General features: G+C 33.7%; 3 protein-coding genes across 3 annotated transcripts; 1 reads left to right on the top strand and 2 right to left on the bottom strand.

Moving 5' to 3' along the window:
- Positions 1–815: 815 nt before the first annotated feature.
- On the bottom strand, positions 816–8,135 carry LOC123684327. Its single transcript, XM_045623546.1, has 7 exons — positions 7,194–8,135; positions 6,835–7,017; positions 6,011–6,115; positions 5,366–5,621; positions 3,559–4,162; positions 1,505–1,589; positions 816–1,274 (listed from the first exon to the last, which is right to left on the bottom strand). Exons 1-7 carry the CDS (start codon positions 7,221–7,223, stop codon positions 861–863), a joined length of 1,677 nt encoding a protein of 558 aa, XP_045479502.1. The 5' UTR covers positions 7,224–8,135; the 3' UTR covers positions 816–860.
- A 595-nt stretch (positions 8,136–8,730) lies between these two features.
- Positions 8,731–12,065, top strand: LOC123684326 (transmembrane protein 62-like). Its single transcript, XM_045623545.1, has 11 exons — positions 8,731–9,152; positions 9,207–9,456; positions 9,517–9,976; positions 10,063–10,218; positions 10,324–10,471; positions 10,596–10,718; positions 10,781–10,862; positions 11,003–11,250; positions 11,523–11,578; positions 11,634–11,861; positions 11,936–12,065. Exons 1-11 carry the CDS (start codon positions 8,988–8,990, stop codon positions 12,003–12,005), a joined length of 1,986 nt encoding a protein of 661 aa, XP_045479501.1. The 5' UTR covers positions 8,731–8,987; the 3' UTR covers positions 12,006–12,065.
- Positions 12,066–15,542: 3,477 nt separating this feature from the next.
- Positions 15,543–20,124, bottom strand: LOC123684308 (juvenile hormone acid O-methyltransferase-like). Its single transcript, XM_045623517.1, has 3 exons — positions 19,493–20,124; positions 16,146–16,426; positions 15,543–15,849 (listed from the first exon to the last, which is right to left on the bottom strand). The coding sequence occupies exons 1-3, from the start codon at positions 19,855–19,857 to the stop codon at positions 15,656–15,658; spliced, it is 840 nt and encodes a 279-aa protein (XP_045479473.1). The 5' UTR covers positions 19,858–20,124; the 3' UTR covers positions 15,543–15,655.
- Between the last annotated feature and the right edge of the window lie 409 nt (positions 20,125–20,533).

Here is a 20,533-nt window from a genome sequence, read left to right as displayed (position 1 = left end):
GATGTCATCCTCATAACACAGTCAAATTGATCTGTTTGTATACCATCTTTTTCGAATTTTTCCTTGTAGAAGTTTTCTCAGAAGAAGTCTTCAACTTGGCTGCTATATACAGGGTGGCCACTTTTTCAATTGGATTGTACTTTCAAACCATAATAGTTAGAAGGTCGGTCAAATGGAGAAAAAGTTGCATTCATAGAAGCATGTCAAGCAGTTCAAACAAATCGAGATTATCAGGGCCGGTTTTTGAGATATCATAAGAAAAGTAAATTCTGTCATTTTGATTTTTCTTTTTTTCCCACCTTATTTCAAATATTATCAAATAATGTTACAGGAATTTTTTATTCGACAGTAAATTGTTCGCAATTTGACGTAATCCGATTTCGTATCCAACGTTTCGTGCTCTCTGGTCCACCCTCAACCTCATTTTTTTTCAATATAGACCTGTATATTTTATGACACTTTTCGAAATAACTTTGAACGCTGAATTCCACTCTTATGGTTTAAAAGCTACCAATACAATGCCATTGAAAAAGTGGCCACCCTGTATAGATGACATCTTCGAGTAATAAAAATCATCATCGGTCAATAATATGAAGGATTATCTCAGAACAAAATGAAATGAATGAAGCTGATGGAAGCTAAGTGACACGGATAGTATTTAACGATAGCACGAAAATATAGAAGTCTTACCAAAAGATTTAGAAAACAGGTCATTCCATTTATTGATTAACAGTAAGGATGAAGTCCTGGTGGTGCCATCCTTAGATAAACATTCGCAAAAAATATCAATCGAAATGTTAAAAAAAACACAAATATCATCAGTTTAATACGGTTTATTAACAACACTAATTTATCAAACCCTATCTACCCTTTCTATTCTCCCTTATTGGGTCATCCCTGATCGAAGATGCCGTCCTCTTGACAAACGGCTTGCGGCACACGTAATAATCTAAGTCCTCGTTGAGACGAATGCTCAATGGTACGTTGTTTATAGAATTTATGTTCGATTTCTGCGATTGGCCAGCTATGTCATAATAGCACTCCTTTCTATAATCCAACCAGCCTCGTTTCTTTGCAAATTCGTCGAATAGTTGCTGTCTGGTAGGAAGACGATTCCTCAGGAAGATAGAGATGTTATTCCAGGTGGGTTTGTCCCTTGAGAACAGCCAATAACTAGGTATTGCCAGTAGTTTTACTTTCGTTCTAGAAACGTAATACCTCGAATCCAAGTGCTCACCAATGTTGAAAGAAGCGAGTAGACTCATTTTGGCCACCTTAAAAAAATATAATTATTTGGCGTGTAAACAAACGACATGAAATTGAGGAATATATATTTGTAATTGTTTGATACATGGCCAACATCGATTTTTTTTGTTAAGGTTTTCCCTTTTCATTATCATTGTAGCTTCTAGATCAATAATTAATGAAATTAATCAATGAAATGAAATTTTATTGCATTACAATGCACAAAAATGAATACAATTTCATAACAATGGAAACTCACCCTTATGAAATGCGTTTCTAAACTTGTAACAGGAACTTCTCTAGCGCAAGTAACTCTTGATACTCGACTTTCAAATTGTTTGACACTGGAAAAAGCATAATTTTTTGTTATTTTATTGCTTCAAATTTCAATCAATGAAATATACAAACAACGAATATACAGGGTGATTCAACGGCGCGATAGCCTATTAGACGTTTATGGAAAACTAATTATAATTTAGGTATAGGATTTGCTTAAGAAACCCCCATCTTTTTATACGTAGAATTGACTGAAATAATAAAAATATAGATTCTAATTTGAAAGTCTTGAGTTTTGATGAATTTGAGTTGCCCAAGTTCATGATCTTCTCATGAACATCCTGTACATTTTTGGTCCAAACCACAAACAGTCTTATAATACTACGTATTTTCAGAATCGAAAATTTGAAATGTTTTTTCGACAAAAACTTTTTCTGCAGAAATATTAAAAAAAAAATGTGAGTCCTCGTCGCCACCATTTTTTCACAAGAATCCCATTTACTCATGAACTGTTTTACCGAAGGTATGGCATATTTCTAAAATTGTGATCAAAAGAGCTATCTAAGGATGCAATAATATACTGGGTGTCTCATTTGAAATAAGGAAGTAGGTAGTAGTATTTTTCCGGTATAACCGGAAGTTGTAGAGATCTGAAATTTTTTAGGGAGAAATATCATTGTCTCAAACTCCAACAAGCAAATATTCAGCACAAAATAATGATTAGTTTTCCGTAAACGTCTAAAAGGTCTTTGTAGTGAATCACCCTGTAAGTGACATATAGATATAAGTTTTTAGCGTTAATAGTTTCGGAGAATTGATATATACAATTTTATTAAGATACACTTGAAGAATCCGCTAGATTTTTCACTTTCTGAAAAGATACTTTGAAAATTTTGAGAAAGGTATGAAAATATTAATTGAGAATGATAAACCAAAATGTAGCTATAAATTAAGACTATTAATGACCTAGAAATAAGAATGTGATTATTTGCTGTTTTAATATACGAGTTGATTACAAAGTTTTCCCTATTGACCTCATTTGTGAAAAAGGAAATTTTATTTGGTAAATTTTTATTCAATAAAATGCCAATAGATAACATTTCAATAACTTGAATATTCCCTATAGATATCATCCATTCAATAAATTTATTGATCGTCATTGAGGTTTATTAATAATTATTTACGTGTACCTAAATACATCAAACTAATTCCTACGTTAGTTAACCAAACTGGTATTTTGATGAGAGAGAGAATAATCTTTAATCATAACTAACACATTTATGATATTTGGAATTTTCTTCATTCATTTTTTTCTCATAAAACGGTTATTCTTGAGAACCTGGATTATATTTCGATTAGGATCGGGTTGTGTTATTTTAATGTACAGAGTGTATCTAGAAAACAAAGCGTTCGCCAGCCCATGTTTATAGCACTTTTTTTCTAATAATGATTAGAGGATCTGTCATTTTCTTTTGTACCTCCAATTTAGGAACGCCCTGTATAATGATTATTTCAATACATGACTTTTACCTAGTCCACAGTTTTACCTTGACCACAGTCCTACCTTGTCCACATATCTTACCCGCAAATATATTTTGCCCACAAATCTATCTTGCCAACTGATCTATCTGACTCGTGGATCTATCTAGCCCGCAGATCAGTAAATAGTATGAATAGGATCGTTTTTTTTTTCTAATTGCTTAAAGGCGGCCGAAGGGTTTGTAGTGACTCTCTCTCCCCGAGAGGTGGCGTTATGAGCTTCGCGTCACACTCTAGTGCAGCCCCGGCAGTTTTGTGAAGGCCGCCGCGTTGAGCCAGAGTCACCTCTCCACGATGAAGTGAGAAGGTTTCTTAGGCAGAGATCGCTGGATTTCCCAATCCACAAAAAGGGGAGCTTGGTTCGAAAAGGACTCGTTCAAAAGAAAATGAACTACAATCTTCTTTGTGATGTTGTTCATTTGCCTCGTTTAGCTAGTGTTGTGTAGATAATTTAATTTTTCATGAATTAAAGTTAATGCTTAGTGAAACTGTACTCACTAGTTAACTCGTTGAGCTGGAGTGAGTTCGTTTAAAACACGAGCATAAGAGAGCTTCCTAATCTGCCTCCTACGTCTTTTGTTTTGCTTCTTGGTCCCATCCATATCTAAATAGGGCATTTTCAACAGGCTCTTAGACAAATTCTCCAGCTCGCTGGAGCCGAACGAATGATTTTGTCTCAGCTTTATATCAGACATCGACTTGTCCACGTCCAATTTAGTCTTCACAAACTTCCCCAGGTCGACAGTCAAGGACCTACCCCTCTGCAAGGGAGCCATTTCGAACTGGTTGAACAGAGAGTAGGTCTTCTTGTTTTTGAACGTGGTCACCTTCATCTCCACGCATTCCAGAAGGTCAACGGCGCCGTCTATCAAGAAGTAGACGTACCTCTTGTCGCCGTGGTCTTGACTCAGTATGAGAGCGTGCTCCTCGTAGTAGCGCATTTTGGACACCATGCAACTCTGCTGGATGTAGCGGTCGTCCCACATCTTGAAATATTCGAACTTGTTGATGGACTTCTTGATTTCGTTCCATTCCTTCAGCACCGTGTCTCTGAGCACTCTGTCGAAGTCGTCGCGTTTCACCAGCAGGAATTCCGAACGCTCTGGGGATGCAAGATTGAAAATTCTACAGAAGAATTCATTATATTTGAAGATTTATAGTAGTCCGGGAGCCAGTAACAGATATACATGACCAAGTTCATCTCGAACGGTAATTAGTAGAATGCATCAGGTAATAGTAATAAAAAGCCTCGTGAACGTCAGCTGCGACTCTGCTGGGGGGGAGAGCGGCGGCAGCCCCCCAAACACGAAAAAAATAAATAAATTCAGTCATTTCCTCCCAACTGAAAATTTGTCAAATTGTAGCTAACCCAATATCTAGACGTAAAAATACAATCAGCTGGCTATAGCATGGTGGATTATACGTCAGCTGGTGCCTCAAACATGAAAAAAAAAAATATTTTCAATGACAGCGTGTGTGACGTCACGCCACTTACACGAGGCGACTGGTATTCGCACAGTGCTTACGAATTCATTGGTGTACAATCACTTGTACCGTTCGTGTCGTGTTTTGTTCGTTACGCGATGGCTGAAATAAAAAAAAAATCCTACAAATATTGTATTGTGCCTATGTGTGCAAGCACGACAATTAAAAACCCCAATAAATTGTTTTTTCATGTACCAAATGAGATGAATCAAAGGAAGAATTAGTGAAAATTAATGAGGCGTGACTTAATTGGACCTAAAACTACTTCATATGTGTGTGAAGATCATTTTGATGTAAGTACCTATCAGTACTAGCTGTCTATTTCTGATAATAAAAATACTAAGGTGTAAGTTGGTTTGAAATAAGTTATTGAGTAAAAATAACTTTGCCCTTTCACGAAGCCTTTTTCCATTATGGTGACATAAAAACAAAACTCGAGTTTAAACTACACTGTACAACTACAAACGGCGCGAGAGCCTTGGCGCGGCTAAGTATTCAAACCTAATTTATGGTGTAGCGATCACAGGCAAGTGGCGTGACGTCACAGACGTGTCGGAGACCAAAGACGTTCCGCGCTAAAATACGTAAATTTAAATAATCTATTTCTCAGTCATTTATTGATGAATTTTCAAAAATTTTTCACTGATTTATCAGTTTTGCTCAATATTTTAATTATATCGTGTCAAATATAGTATTATCAACATCACTAAACTAGTCCATTGCGAGAGAATGAGAGACTCGAAATTGTTTCGGTTTCCTTTTTTCTGCAAAATGGCCAAAATGCTTACCTACTTAATCATACTCATTCTTAGATACAGACCGTTCGTTATGATTGAAGCGCTCCTTTTTGCACCAATCAAAAGCGCCAGTTCACCGAACATATCTCCTGGCTCTTTATCCTTCAGGGCAACTTGTGTAATTTTTTCGATCAGTGGATCGTATTTAGATTTCAGCACCCTGGCAGTACCAGAAATAACGAAATACAAGGCCAGAGCTTCGTCTCCTTGTCTCACTATCATTCGATCGGCGTCGTATTCGGCATAATAGGTTATAGCAGCCAGGTCTTTCTTCACCTCCTGTAATCAGTTAAAATTTTGAATTGAGATTCTATTAGATATCTATGATATAAAAAATGCAACACCAAGAAGGCTTTAAGAATTTTGTGACCAAACTCAGCAAAAATATTCAACTACATACTCAAAGGTTGTATTGTAATTGATAAAATTTCATTCAGAATAATCTAGTAGCCATGGAAAAATTGACGGTTCATTTGTTGCTCCTATCGAAATTATTTTAGCAGGGCCGCCGCCAGACATTTTGGCGCCTTGGCAAAGTAAAATTTTGCCGCCCTGCTTCGCTCAATTTGTCTGAATTTCCTTTGGAGGAAGCCCCTGGAAGCCACATTTTTTCTGAGGGTCAAAATAAGTAGGATTGCAGAAAATAAGAGTTTAAGGATGAAACTTACTGAAGGGTATTTTCTGAAACATTTCATGGTTCCTAGCACCCTACGAAGATGCTGTTTTTCGGCATCGGTCCTTTTTTCTTGGGAAACTTTCATCATTGCTTTTTCCTTCAAAGAACATATTTCAAATTACAATAGGAAAGTTGATATTCCACTTTCACTTCGTGCAAAAACACCATTTCGATTCTGTGTAATTTGTAGGCTTCATTACTGTGTACCATCGTCACTTCAAAATCTTCATTCTAGTCATTTTGGCGTAATTATAGAACCAGGAGCTTTTGATGCGCTTTTGTTTCATGTGGCGGTTTGGTGAGAGGTTTTCAGCCAATATGAACGTATTACGATGATAAGGCGGTGAGTAAGACAATTCAGTGGTCCCTGTCTTATACACCTTCCACACATCTGTAGTGTGACGTACTAACGACCAATAGGAAATGCTGTTGCATGACGAATTCAGTAAGCGTTTTTGAGGATATAGCAGCCCTAACAATGCTATACTTGAAGTGGGGATGGACACAATAATAAAGCGTACATAGATCACAACAAGTTTTCATAACGCGCATAAGCGTGTTGAGCTTTTCAGAAGACTCCAAATAGTCTAGGAAAGTCAGGATAAAAACATTAAACCTTAGATTAGGTTGAATTAACGTCTGATGTGGGTTCCTATTGAATTTTATTACAGTAGGACTTTACCTAACTGGAATTTCAGTAATCACGATTTAATCGACAGAATCTTTATAAACGTTCAACCGAGCGTTGAACGAATCTTCGAAAACTGCAACTATTACTTTCTGAAGTCATATTACAACATTATTCATATACTTTACCGTCAAGGAGAATTGTCCCTTCGGTTTTTTCCTGGTCAATATTTGAATGTTTTTTGCCACATTCATACCAAGCTGTTCGCCCTCAGTGTCCTCCAACCAATAATGATTTTGGTATGCCAATCGAACAGCAGCCCTGAAGTGCAACCTGGCCAATCTGGCTCTTTTCGCTTTTGCAGCTGCCGCCTACAAAATGTAGAGTATTGGTCAAGAGCGTAGACATGGAATATAATAAGATGAATATTGATTAACGGGAAGATAAATCTGAAGGTAATGAATATTGGTTCTGATTCTTCTCACTATAGGTACATACATAAACAGAAAAATTTCTTAAATTTTATTATTAAGTCTTCTGTACTTACTAGCAAAGACATATTCTTTCTTCGATCCATCGTAGCTCATGTTAGGAGGTACCTATTCTCAATATATCAAAATCCCTAAAATCTTCTCTAAAATCGCGGAAAATAATACCTACATGACACAAAAAGTTTATTAATTATAAATAGGTAATAGGTCAAAAGTCAATTTTGATTTGAAATTAAGATGCACAGAATCTCTTATTTGAAATGTGCTATGGTTAAGCCCCGCCCCATTCGCCATTTTTAGGCTCAAACTGAGCGTATTGTCGTCACTCTAACTGTGCCAAGGCTAAGTCCACAGCCAACTAATGCACGTAGTCACGTAATAGGCTTTCATTTCAGTATCCAATTTCGAATTATTGTCTAAAGTTAAAAGAACAACTCAAATATATCTACAGAGGAAACCACAATACAAACACTAATTTACCACTACCTACTCTTATGACTTACAACAAACCAACACCACTAATCACTTTAATTTAATGTTTTCATCTTCATTCATTGTTTATTCCTTTCTGATTGAATCTTAAGGATATCGGTATGTTAAAAAATTGATTGTACTGCGATTTTTTAGATTGCTTCAGAACTTTTTCCACTAACTGCTTGCCATGTCTACTGAAATCTTTCCTTTTGTAAAAACGTTTTTCTACTTCTTCTTTAGACGGTACATTATGTTCGTAAAAGAATCTCATTCTATGCCATAATTTTTTATTTTTTTCCAATAGCCAGAATCTTGGTATCAGTAAACATTCAGTATCGTTGCTTGATGAGATTATTGTCCTATCGTGAAGGTCTTCGCCTATGTTGAAGCAGGACATTTTTGAAAATTGAAAAACCTCAAAAAAAAACAGAAATAGATCATAAGAATATTGATGGGAAAAAACAATAGCTTCAGAGATTTTCTTGAACCAACCTCGATAAAATACACTATGCTTTCGTTATTTTCTTGCCTAAAATTATTATAATATTTATTGATGTTTTCTCGTTGTCATCAGTATTGTAAAAAAGGTACTCACTCAGTATTTTCACTGTTAAACTGGTTCATCTGTATTATTTGTATAGCATTTGCCTTTCCTTTTAATATTAAATGAACAAACTGATTTGTATTCGAATCTTTTTCATAAATGATTTCCCCATCAGTGAAGTACTTAATTTTACTGAATTTTTCACATTCTTTTCTCAATGAAACATCCCAATCTTCAAAGTAGGAAATTTTATCGAGATAATTTGCAATATTGGGAGACTCGGAAAGTATAGCATTTTTATGTTCCGATAATAATTCTTTCTGATTATCCATAAATATAAACTATTTCAAGCCAAAGTTTTATGATGTTCCAAATAAGTAAGTACATACCTAACATCATTGTTTAGTCAATAACCCCTCGGTTACTAATATTGCCTCCATAATAACGCCATTCAAAATCTATAGAATATTCTATGAAAGTGTTCCATTCCAATTTATCGATGGCTCCAAAGACCTCAGAGGAAAAAGACCATAATTTCATTCTATGTTGCTGAATTTTGTAGTTCTCTGGTTTTCAAGGACGAAAAATCTATGATCAGGAATAAAATCAAGCCAAACAAACATTCTTCACATTGTTATGTATAATGTCAAAATTTGCAGTAGGAAATAGAAACATTTTTGGGTGAAAGGTCAAGTGGATAACAAGATATCGATAATGTTTTCAACATGAGCAAATGTTCAAAATTAAAAAGTATCATCGACTTTATAAAAGTACACTCGGAAATGATCATACTATCGGAAAACCGGTGTTCAGCTGGAAGTAACAAGTTGAAATGAAATTCTCCAGAAAAACGGTTTTTGTGGTGATATCCATGTTTCTTATATCATTTTTGTTTTCAAACATATTTAGCACTTCTACAATCGATCCAAAATTGATTGTTACTGAGAAATATCAGAATATTGGAGATCAGTCTACAAACCTTATATGGTTTGTTCAGGTACAGAAAACTTAATTTCATAAATTCTATCATTCTGTATATAACTTCTTTCAGATTAGTGATATTCACATTAGCGTATTCCGAGATCCTTCAAGAATAATTCAGTTTAAGGACTTCTGTTATCGTACCTTGGACACAATCAAACCTATTGTTGTATTAGCATCTGGAGATTTGACCGATGCTAAAAGTAAGGATCGGGTAGGCTCTACTCAAATAGAAACAGAATGGCAATATTACCACGATATACTTAAAGAAGCTCAAATTGAAGAAAAGACTCTTTGGCTTGATATACGAGGAAATCATGGTAGGTTCCTATTCCTATGAATTATCTTTAAAATTATTCATCTATTTCTTATGTTTCCAGATAGCTTCAATGTGGCTGGACAAAATTCAAAGCAAAATTATTTCAGGAATTATTCAATCCAAGGAAAGACACATCCTAGGTCTTATATGTATCAAATAGTAAAAGATAACGTTACTTATTCGTTTGTTGCTGTGGATGCATGTTTAGATCCTGGACCTAAACGTCCATTCAATTTTGTTGGTATACTGGATGAACCAGAAATAGCTCAAATAAATAAAATGAGAGAAAAACTAGATTCGAGTGATAATGATTATACCATATGGTTTGGTCACTTTCCTACTTCGTGTATCCTTTCATATGGAGAAGATACAATTAGAGATATTATAGGAAAAGATAAGAATGGACTTGCATACTTGTGTGGACATCTGCATAAATTAGGTGGTCTAGTTCCTAACATGTATACTTTACAAGACAATGGATTCTTAGAATTAGAGTTAGGAGATTGGAAAGATAATAGAATGTAAGTCATAGTGTTCTTACTGCATTTACTTATTTTAGGCCGATGATAATTTGTGTAAACATTAAAAAAATGTTTTTCTATTTCAGGTATAGAGTTATAGCTATAGATCATGGAGTATTGTCCTTCACTGATGTTGAGCATAATGACTGGCCTGTGATACTTGTAACTAACCCAAAACATGCACTTTTTGTGAATCCTCTCAGAGAAAACTTAGAAAGCATACGTAATTCTAGATTTATTAGGTAAGTTGTAGGTCTAATAGCGGTCCAAACCATATAGTGCTGATACTACAATCTGCGATATTTCATAGAGAAAAAAGACACCATGACTTATTATAATCTTTATAGGATTTTAGCATTTTCCCTATCCAGAATCACTTCTGTTAAAGTAAAAATTAATAGTGAGGATTGGAAATTTTGCCATCATGTTGATGGTCCTCTGTATGTTGCACCTTGGAATCCCAACCTTTATCCAGAGGGGCTGCATGATATTGAGGTAACATTATATACATAATGTTTAAATACAACTATAGGTAACACTTATACATATAATAGAAAATTCTTAAAAAACTTAAGAAAAATAGTTAATAATTTCAACATTTACATTTTGAATCTTTCAGGTTCTTGTAAAAGATTTAGATGGACGATCAAAAACAATTAAACATAGTTTTGCCTTAGATGGTACACGACTGACTTTCAACGCAATGCCCAAATTTTTATTGACGATCAGTGCCAATATTTTGGTGAGAATCATTCATTGCTGTTTTGATGAAAATAAATCTCACTAAAAAAACTTTGCTTCCAGTTTCGAGTGATGTTCATAGCAAGTGTTTTGTTTTCTGTGATCCCTCTGATTTTTTTGAGGTACCTGCATAAAATGGTAGAAGGTGAGTCTTATACCCTTTACCTATCTTCACCTATACTTGAGTCATTGATTTTAATTTTCGATTCATGCAAAGCATTTATCGATTTCATTTTAAGTTGATTTTAAAAGGGTTTTGTTGAAATTCGAATAATCGTTTTGCAGTAGGAAAAGTGCCAAAACCAAGACTGAACCAAAGTTGTTTTAAAATTTGGCTTCGAAAATTGTGGGTTCTTTCCACAATAGATAGGATGTTTTGGCCGATGGTAATATATCCGATTTACCTCTGTATTGGACCATGGTCTATTGGTTATGTTATTGAAGAACACATTGGTGTGATCTTTGCCTGGGGAATCTATGTTAGAGGAACTTTCCTTCCAGGATCTTTCACTTATGCCTATGGGTTCATACAAGTGAGTTTAAAGTATCTCGTTTTAATTAATATAATTATAACAATACTTTATAAGATGTGTGTAAGACAAAATAATCCCTTCACAAATGGAATCTTGAGAATTCAAAGTTATATATGTTTATTACTTCAAGTTATTCATTTTCATTTTAAATGATAGTCATCGAAAATCCTATGTCGACTTTCTGATGGGTTCCTAAAATTTCCTACTTAAAACATTGAATATAAATTTCTTTCCATTATCTAATAAATTAAATTGTTCGACTTTACTTACAGATCATAATGTTTCAAATTCCTCTGACTTTCATATTGGCCAATGGAGTGGATCAAAGGTAACGCAAAAAATAGACCCATATTTACCATATACTTATTGGTTTTTATTTTTAGATTTCAAAATCAAGTACTGAAACCAAAAAAAAAGAAATCGAAGTTGGCTGCTATGACATTACATACTCCCTTTGTGTTATTGATACTGTTTCAACTAGAAATGGCTTATTTATTTTGGTTGGCTTATGGTACCTTAGCCTTCATCTTAGGGCCGTTAAGAACATGGTCTGTGTTTCTGGCTATTGCTCTTTGGTATCAATCTCTGACTTATCCCTCAAATTGTACAAGGTTTGTGAAAATTGATTTGAATTTGACGGAACTTATATTTAATACGATTTTTTACATATGGATTGTTTTTTCAGAAAAGCTGCCTCAATATGGAGTCCCAAACAACCTGAAGAAAGTTCAACAATTAATACACTAGAACGATAGACTTATTGTTGTTAAAAATCGATCGATATCGATGTACTGAATAAACAAATACAGTAATCTTTTTTTCCTTTTATTCTATTCATGTTATCATTCAATTTTTTCTTCTGAATGTCAATATTTGAAATAAAATATTGTTGCATCAAAAATTTTTTTCATTCATACAGGCAATGTTATCACCAGCACTTGAGGGGTAGGTATGGGACATCAGGTTCCTAATTAAATTATGAAAGAGGTTCAATTTCCTTCACACTTCCAGCTCTATTGATAAACTCAACATTGCATTTTACATTAAGAAAAGAATTTTTACTAAGAAATGAAATGAAAATTATCAAAGGAATGGAACTAATTTTGCATTATTATTTCTAATCCATAATCTTTGGAAATCAAAGGAATAATTTCAACCCACTGAAATTTCCAGTTTACATTTTGGGATGTGTAGAAACCAAAAAAAAAGCCTTATGAACCGAAAGCCATAAGAACTATTGGCAAGAAAATTAATACTAAAATTGAAATTAAGAGCTAGAAACAAAATGAATAAATATAAAACTGAATACAATCTTTTTTACCAGAGTTCTTGCCATATAGTTTCGTAGTTACGAAAAAATATTTGGATTCAAAACCCGCATTCATTACAAGATTACTTTTGGGCCATATCAGATGTTTTTTCTTACGAGTTGAGAAATTCCACTAAAGAAGAAAAAATAAACCATAACATATTTATTATACATTGATAAGGATTCTTATTCCTGAAAACCACAGATCCTGATATTAATACTTTGTTGGTCATTTTGGCTTGAACCTTCTGAATATTTCGACTCGAATTTAAAAAATTTAAAAGTCTTTTGAAGCGTTATTGACGTTTGAAATATATGAATATTGGATAATGATAAATAAAATAAGAAAAAAAACGACAAAAAGATCCAGGTCTAGCTATATTGATCAGGCTGTTGTAAAGTTCCCACTCCCAGGCGCGATCCTACTACTGCTCGACACGGGGACTTTTGGCTGCTGAGTTTCCTCCCTGGCCCGGTTCGCCCCTCCTTGGCTAACCTGGTCATCCCAGACTCCTCTAGGATGACCAAGCTTAGTGCGGACGCCCAGTCAACGTAAGACGCTTTACCACAGGACTCCTGATCTCAAACCATCCACTGAACCCGACCTCCAAGTAGCTGGATTACAGGAGACGCCACGCTCCCAGTCGGAAGAGAGTGAGCAAGTTGTGGAAGTGTTGTTACCGATAGTCAACGTAATATAAAATAGATTATTTGTAATGACTTTCCTTACTTCTATTATAATAATGGAAAAATATTTTATTGAAAAACAAATATAAAATTGGTGAAAAATTGGAATGAAGTACAAATTATTTGAAGTTTAATGCTTCACGTCCATCACGCATGCGTGACCTAAGACAGGCAACTCATAATACGTTTGCCGAAAGAACCGAGAGCAATGAAATATTTATATTTTCTTACTTTGCGGTAAAAATGTTTTCACTAGGCGTATTGCGTAACATAATATGGATCACAAAATATTATAAAAGTAAATGCAGTATCGCCATCGAATGAAATGTAATATTTCGTATATTAATTATTTTATTTTATATTTCATGCCGGTACGTACACATTTATCTATACGTGAAACAATGAAATTTATTTGATAAATTTTCAGTTGGATACATTTCACTTATTCATGAACTTTTTCATCTTACACAAATAAAAACTATGAATGTCTCTTCTTGTCTACCCATACTTGATTTAAATACCTTATATTCTGCTTAACTATTATATTTCCTTTAGTTAACGAAAAAAATTGTTGATAGGTACGCACTTCTACTTTTTCTTAGCACAGTTGATGGTGGCTTCTGTAATGATTAATTGCATAAAAATATTTTAACATATTTTCTTTAAACTTTACATAATGAAATCCTGAAGAACTGTAGGACTGATTATATTAAAAAAATATACAAACTTTTCTTCCTTTTTTTTCTCCTCATTTTGTTAAAGATGAAAAAGATTAATTTTCGTACGGAACACTGTAAAACAGGAATCACCTTTTATTCAGAAGAAATTAAATAATGATAGATAGGAATTATGAAAATTTCAAAATAATTGATGAATGTATCAAGAGTTGCCTGCAAACTGTTGAATAGGTGTCTTCCGTTACGTTTTTCCTGTGTTGTATAAACGAAACATTGGACTAAATTCATAGATATTTCTCAAGAATTTACAATTTATTCTTATGAAACACTTTTCCTTCTATTATAATAGAGTTGAAGAACGAAATTCATATTATATTTCGTCTCTTGAAATTAGATTTACGCTAAGGACAAACGTATCATGTGTTGCCTGCCTCATGTCACGCTTGCGCAATAATGCCAAACATTAAACTTCAATTAATTCGTAAATCATTAAAATTTTTCACTAATTTTACATTTGTTCGTGAATAAAATACTTTGCCCACTATCATAATAGAAGTGAAAACGTCCTTATAAATAATATATATTCTATTTCGTTGACTATCGGTAACAACACTTCCACAAGTTGCTCACTCTCTTCCGACTGGGAGCGTGGCGTCTCCTGTAATCCAGCTACTTGGAGGTCGGATTCAGTGGATGGTTTGAGATCAGGAGTCCTGTGGTAAAGCGTCTTACGTTGACTGGGCGTCCGCACTAAGCTTGGCATCAATATGGTCATTCTAGAGGAGTCTGGGATGACCAGGTTAGCCAAGGAGGGGCGAACCGGGCCAGGGAGGAAACTCAGCAGCCAAAAGTCCCCGTGTCGAGCAGTAGTAGGATCGCGCCTGGGAGTGGGAACTTTACAACAGCCTGATCAATATAGCTAGACCTGGATCTTTTTGTCGTTTTTTTTCTCATTTTATTCATCATTATCCAATATTTATATATTTCAAACGTCAATAACGCTCCGAAAGATTTTAAATTTTTTTAAAAATTTCTTCTGAGCTCAATGAATAATGACTAAATAGGTATACCTACTGAACGAGTATGAATTTCTCATTATTTTTATTTGAAATGACATTTCTATCAGTGAGGGTGAGGACAATATTTCTGTTCTGAAGTATATTTGATAAATTTTCGCTTTACATGTGGAATGTGACTGTGATGGGATACCTACCTGATGTAAATTCAAATTAATTTTATGTAGCGCGCAAATTGTTTATAGATTTCACAGAATCTTGATTCAGTGTAAAATTGGTGCAGTGAGATTTCCGAAAAATCAATTCTAATTTGTATTTGAAATATTATTATCGACCCTTTGTCTGTCACTCTATACCTGAAAATTGTGATATCAATCTTTTTTTAGAAGTTGCATTATATATTTTTTATTTCTCTTTTCTACTAGTTGATATATCCTATGATAATATCTTGTCCACTCCTAAATCATTGTTCTGATTATTGAAACTTGATATTATTGCAGGTATTGTTCGTGGAATATTGAGGGTAAAAAACTCAGTACTTACATTTTGCTTAATACAAACTTTTTATTATTAATACATTAAATATACATATTAAGTCTTCTGATGAATGCTAAATAGTAATTTGTACTGCGATATGCTCCCACTAAATAAAGTTTATAAAAACTATATACCAATTAATAACATGATTAAATTCTATATCGTTATTATCAATAAAATTAAAAACCTTTAGATGCAACTACTATTATGATTTCATAGAAGCAGTGGAATTTTCCGTCATCAACATTGTTATTCACTTTTTCCCAGATTATGTCTTTGTTCTTCTTCATGATATTATCGTAATCTTCGAAGTAACTTTCGTGTTCCTCTTCTGGAATATTAGGTAGAAATGGGTTTACCGCTTTGACACTTGCTGAAAAATTCGAATAACTTATTAGATCAGTGTTTTTATTGCTTTGGTACCTATAGTAGAGATAAAGTTTGGAATTTTTTATTTTTTGCAGTTTCAGTTTATTCTACTAGGCACATATGTCTATTTTCAATTGAATTTCTGAAAAAATAATAGCCAATTGTGCCCTTGGAGACCACATAGGTATATACATATGTGATCTGCAAAAGCACGAGTGAAAAAATTTTGCTCGAAGCTTTGATAGGTAGGTAATATACCTAATTGTGTTTATTGACAGATCATGTTACTCGATTACTCACCATTGACTGTTGCCAGATTAGGATAAGTGTAACATCTTCTATCTGATCGGCACACCTTCACATGAAATCCAACCTTATTGAGAATAGTTCTAACCTCATCTTCAGGATCAGGAGAATTATGGTAGGGTGAAAGGTACTTCTTATAATCCTTCTTATACTTTGCCCATTTTTCCGTTTTGGCCATTTCTTCATATATGTCATAAATGGGGTTCTTTGCCAGAAACGTTAAAAGAATTTCTCCATCTGGTTTCAACATGGTGTATATATTTTGGAAAGCTATACTGAAACATTAACACATTTTTAAGATTTGGGGTTTATTGGGACAGCAGTCGATTATAAAATTATTCATACCTACATTTTTATTATATGAAAGCTGATCAATAATAGTTCAATAATTAAAAGGAGAATCTGAAATTTGTTTTCTGAAATTTGTGAAATTTTCGTTTTTGCACAACTTTTTAAATTATATCATGGATGTGACTGGAAATTTATTTTCAGACTAACGTCTATTGCCTCAACACAACAACGAAAAAAATTGTCAAAAATCAGGTCCATGCTGAGTGAGGTCATTTTGAATTTCAACCTTGAAGAATATATCCTGTATGCCATTTTTCGTTAAAGTTTCCATAATTTTTTTAATTTTTTACGCAGTTTGTTTCAAAATAATCAATTCGTTTCTATGCCACACCTGTATCTTGTAAGAAGTTTTATGTGGGCCACCCTGTTACGGAAGTGTTGCAATTTACTACCCAAACCGATAATCATTCTTATCAGATAAAATCGGCTAATAATTGTAGAAATCAAAAATATTAAAAGGATTTGAGGACATACAGAACGATAGACGTACAAAAAAGCAAAGATGTTAAGAAATTATCTTTACTGAAATTTCAAATTCCCAAAAATCCTAGAAATGATCACAATACTTCCGTCTACAGTTGGTAAATATATAGGTATTCAACAGGAAGAAAACCCAAGACAGAGACAAGTCTCGTCTATGAAATTTTGGAAGGCCATCGACCCGAGAATAGTATATCTAAATATCATAGGCCTACTACAACTTTTATTCTTTTCTTTTGGTTAATAATGTATTCATCCTCAGTAGTCAGTTCTAGCATTAAGATGTAATCTCTATCTATCCAAATTTCCTGCCTAGACCAAAAGTTTTGTGATACATACCATAGGCTGATAAAATAATCATTCTCAACATAATGGGTCTAGACCTATTGCCTTTTGACTAGTCTGATAATTGACTGAATTCACAAGAATCCCATAATATCTACTTTGAATAATCGAGTCAATCAAGGATGGAAACTACCAAAGAATGAGTAAACATCGCTCTACTTATTAGAATGATTACTTATATGTTTGGTATGTTGGACATCTACTCAATGATTTTTTCTAAACAAGTTTTTGAATTTTACATTTCTTGTTGTGAGACAAATTGGACACTTTTGTTTTGAAGGTGAAGATAATTGAAAACTAATGTCGGTGTCTCAGGCGTAAACATCAACTCCATATAGCAATCACTCTTACATAGTTACAGGGTGTTTTTCGAAAATGTTCGTTTTCGAACTATTGCTGTAACTTTTCTCTGTTGAAAATTTTTCATTTCTTTAAAAACATTCTTGAAGCAACTTTTGACGTAGAATTGAATGACGTAAATTGAGTTTTCCAAAAACTGATCTTTATGAAATATCGCTAAGAAATCTTTTGTTCAATTTACGTCAAAAGTGCGTATATATGTATACATATTTCAATAGAGATTAACATTCCCATTCCAAAAATATAGCATACTTGAAATTTTTCTGCATTCATGTTTAAGATATTGAATTTTCACCGCTTACTACGTTTTCAAACATATCGAATAGAAGAATCTATTAAAAATTCATTACATTACAAAATTATACAGAGTGGCCATTTGAAAACGAAACAGACGAGATTACAGACGAAATAAAGTTTTTCGATAGAAATGCTCGGACAGGTCGATTTCTGTTTCGAGGGGAACAACTTGAGATGTAGGTTACAGACGCATAGCGCTTCAACCCTTGCTGCTACAACCCCCACCCCCAATTTTTGAATAGGGAAGATGGGGTGAGTGATACCTCAATTTGAAGGTATTTTTATACTGATTTCAGCACAGTAATTGTTTTTTCATTTTATGCATTAGTTCTCGAAATATTCATGCGTTAGTTAGTTAGGAAGGAAGCCACAGTCATGGTTGTTTTGAAGCTCAAAATGTCGATTTTTCACAAAACACTACAAGTGCCATGAAAACACCACTTCATTTTCAAATACTTAGTTAAGAATATTTCGAGAACTAATGCATAAAATGAAAAAACAATTACTGTGCTGAAATCAGTATACAAATACCTTTCAAATGAGGTATCACTCACCCCATCTTCCCTATTCAAAATTTGGGGGTGAGGGTTGTAGTAGCAAGGGTTGAAGCGCTATGCGTCCGTAACCTACATCTTAAGTTGTCCCCCTCGAAACAGAAATCGACCTGTCCGAGCATTTCTATCGAAAAACTTTATTTCGTCTGTAATCTCGTCTGTTTCGTTTTCAAATGGCCACCCTGTATATTATATTCTCTTAGCTCAAAAACATGACCTATCAATTTTCAAAGCAAATGATTACCTACAGAAATAATCTGTAGAAAATCAGAAAATGAAAGTCCCCGAGGAATGATTTTTATTCCTATAAACTGTAAGATCTGAAACACTTCCGAGTTTCAAATTTTTGAATAATTTAGTATTTTTTTCTTTCATTATAATTTATATTGGTTTTAATGTGTTCTTCAGTTATAAGGAATATGTTCCGAATATATTTGAAGTGGAGCATTTATTAGATATCAATTCAGATATCAGATTCACTTCAAGTGAAGAATATTGGTGATAAGAAAAGGGTTAAAATTAGAACATTGTTGAATAGGAATATTTTCAATGAAGAAATTCAAACGACGATCACTTAAAACTAGGTGAATTCCATAGAACCAATAAGGAAAAAATATTTCTTATCATTATGTGTAGATAATTCGAAAAGAGGGTATTCAAAAATTGAAGAAAATAAAATATTCTGTAATACCCCACCGAAAATCTTTATCAAAAATCAACATTAAATTTGAATGGGAATGAAAAATAAAATAAATAATGAAATAAAATTAAAATTAATCATTAGATTGAATTTTTCACCAATTAATAAAAAGGAGGGAGCAAATTAATATGCCTATGTCACCTACCAAGTTGAGAAAAAAAATTTGTTGTGATATTTAAAATGAAATTTCACGTTTCAAATTCGATAGTTATTTTTCACGAACATCAGAATTATATGAGGAGATACAAACTCACCTCTGCTTGACAACCCAGTGAAGACAGAAAAATGAAAAAATATGATCAAATTTCTCCTGAAACTTCTCAGGTACATCAGTACATTCGATATTCAACTTTTCGAAAACAATTTGTTGGCAACCATATTCACCCCTTGCGTATTCTAACATCTCATTTGAATTGTCGGTTCCAATCACTCTATCCACCTTATCTGCAATTTTGGGCAGCAAAACCTCGCACAGAGTGTGTCCATCTCCTGATCCAACATCTAATATTGTTTCTTTATGGTCCTTCCATTTGAGATATTTCGAAAAATTTTCGATTACATGTGTGGCATCTGCCTGCTGAAGTCCCTTCTTACTTTTGTACAACTTGGCGTTATTCATTTTAAACTTGTGAATGAGATATGTTTACTTTTTTCTCGGAGAACCTTATGTGGTCTGAATGTAAACTAGTAATGAGGAATCCAAGACTACCTTATATATTTTGAGAGGGACCCTATAACCACTTAGGATTTGATCGATCCTCAGTGCGTTCTAACAAGTAGAATAATATTCTTCAATGGAACAACTGAAGATTATTTGACTGTGCTCGAGCCCTTCTACCCAACATGTTTGGTCCCCAAATTTACATTCCTTGGGACCGGATTTTGGGAGATAGTGGGTTCTAATAGATAATTTTCCTTGACTAGTGCGTGTTGGTCTAGGATTTTATATCGATAACGGTTCATTCTTGAAATAACTACTTTTGGGCTAGAGAATTGAAGCTTTTCAGGGGCGTAACATTTATTTAGATATTACATTTTGGATGTGAATTTTTAAAAAAAGTTTTACCCATGATTTTGCCTTGAAAATTCAAGGATCTTGTTTTCGAGCTGGAAGGATCAAACAATTTTGTAGCAAATTTCATGCTAATAATCTTATAGTTTCTGAGAAAAGCTGTGGACGATGGCAGACAGATTTGTTTATTCCATTTTTGGATTTTACACATTCCAAAAAAAAAATTCAGGGATAATTTCCAAAAGTTAATCATTGAAAGTATTCAATAAAAACGTTCAATATT

This window comes from Harmonia axyridis, chromosome 7 (assembly GCF_914767665.1).
Source record: "Harmonia axyridis chromosome 7, icHarAxyr1.1, whole genome shotgun sequence".
Classification (NCBI taxonomy): domain Eukaryota; kingdom Metazoa; phylum Arthropoda; class Insecta; order Coleoptera; family Coccinellidae; genus Harmonia; species Harmonia axyridis.
The sequence above is the reverse complement of the archived record's forward strand: the minus strand, read 5'-3'. Positions and strand labels throughout refer to the sequence as shown.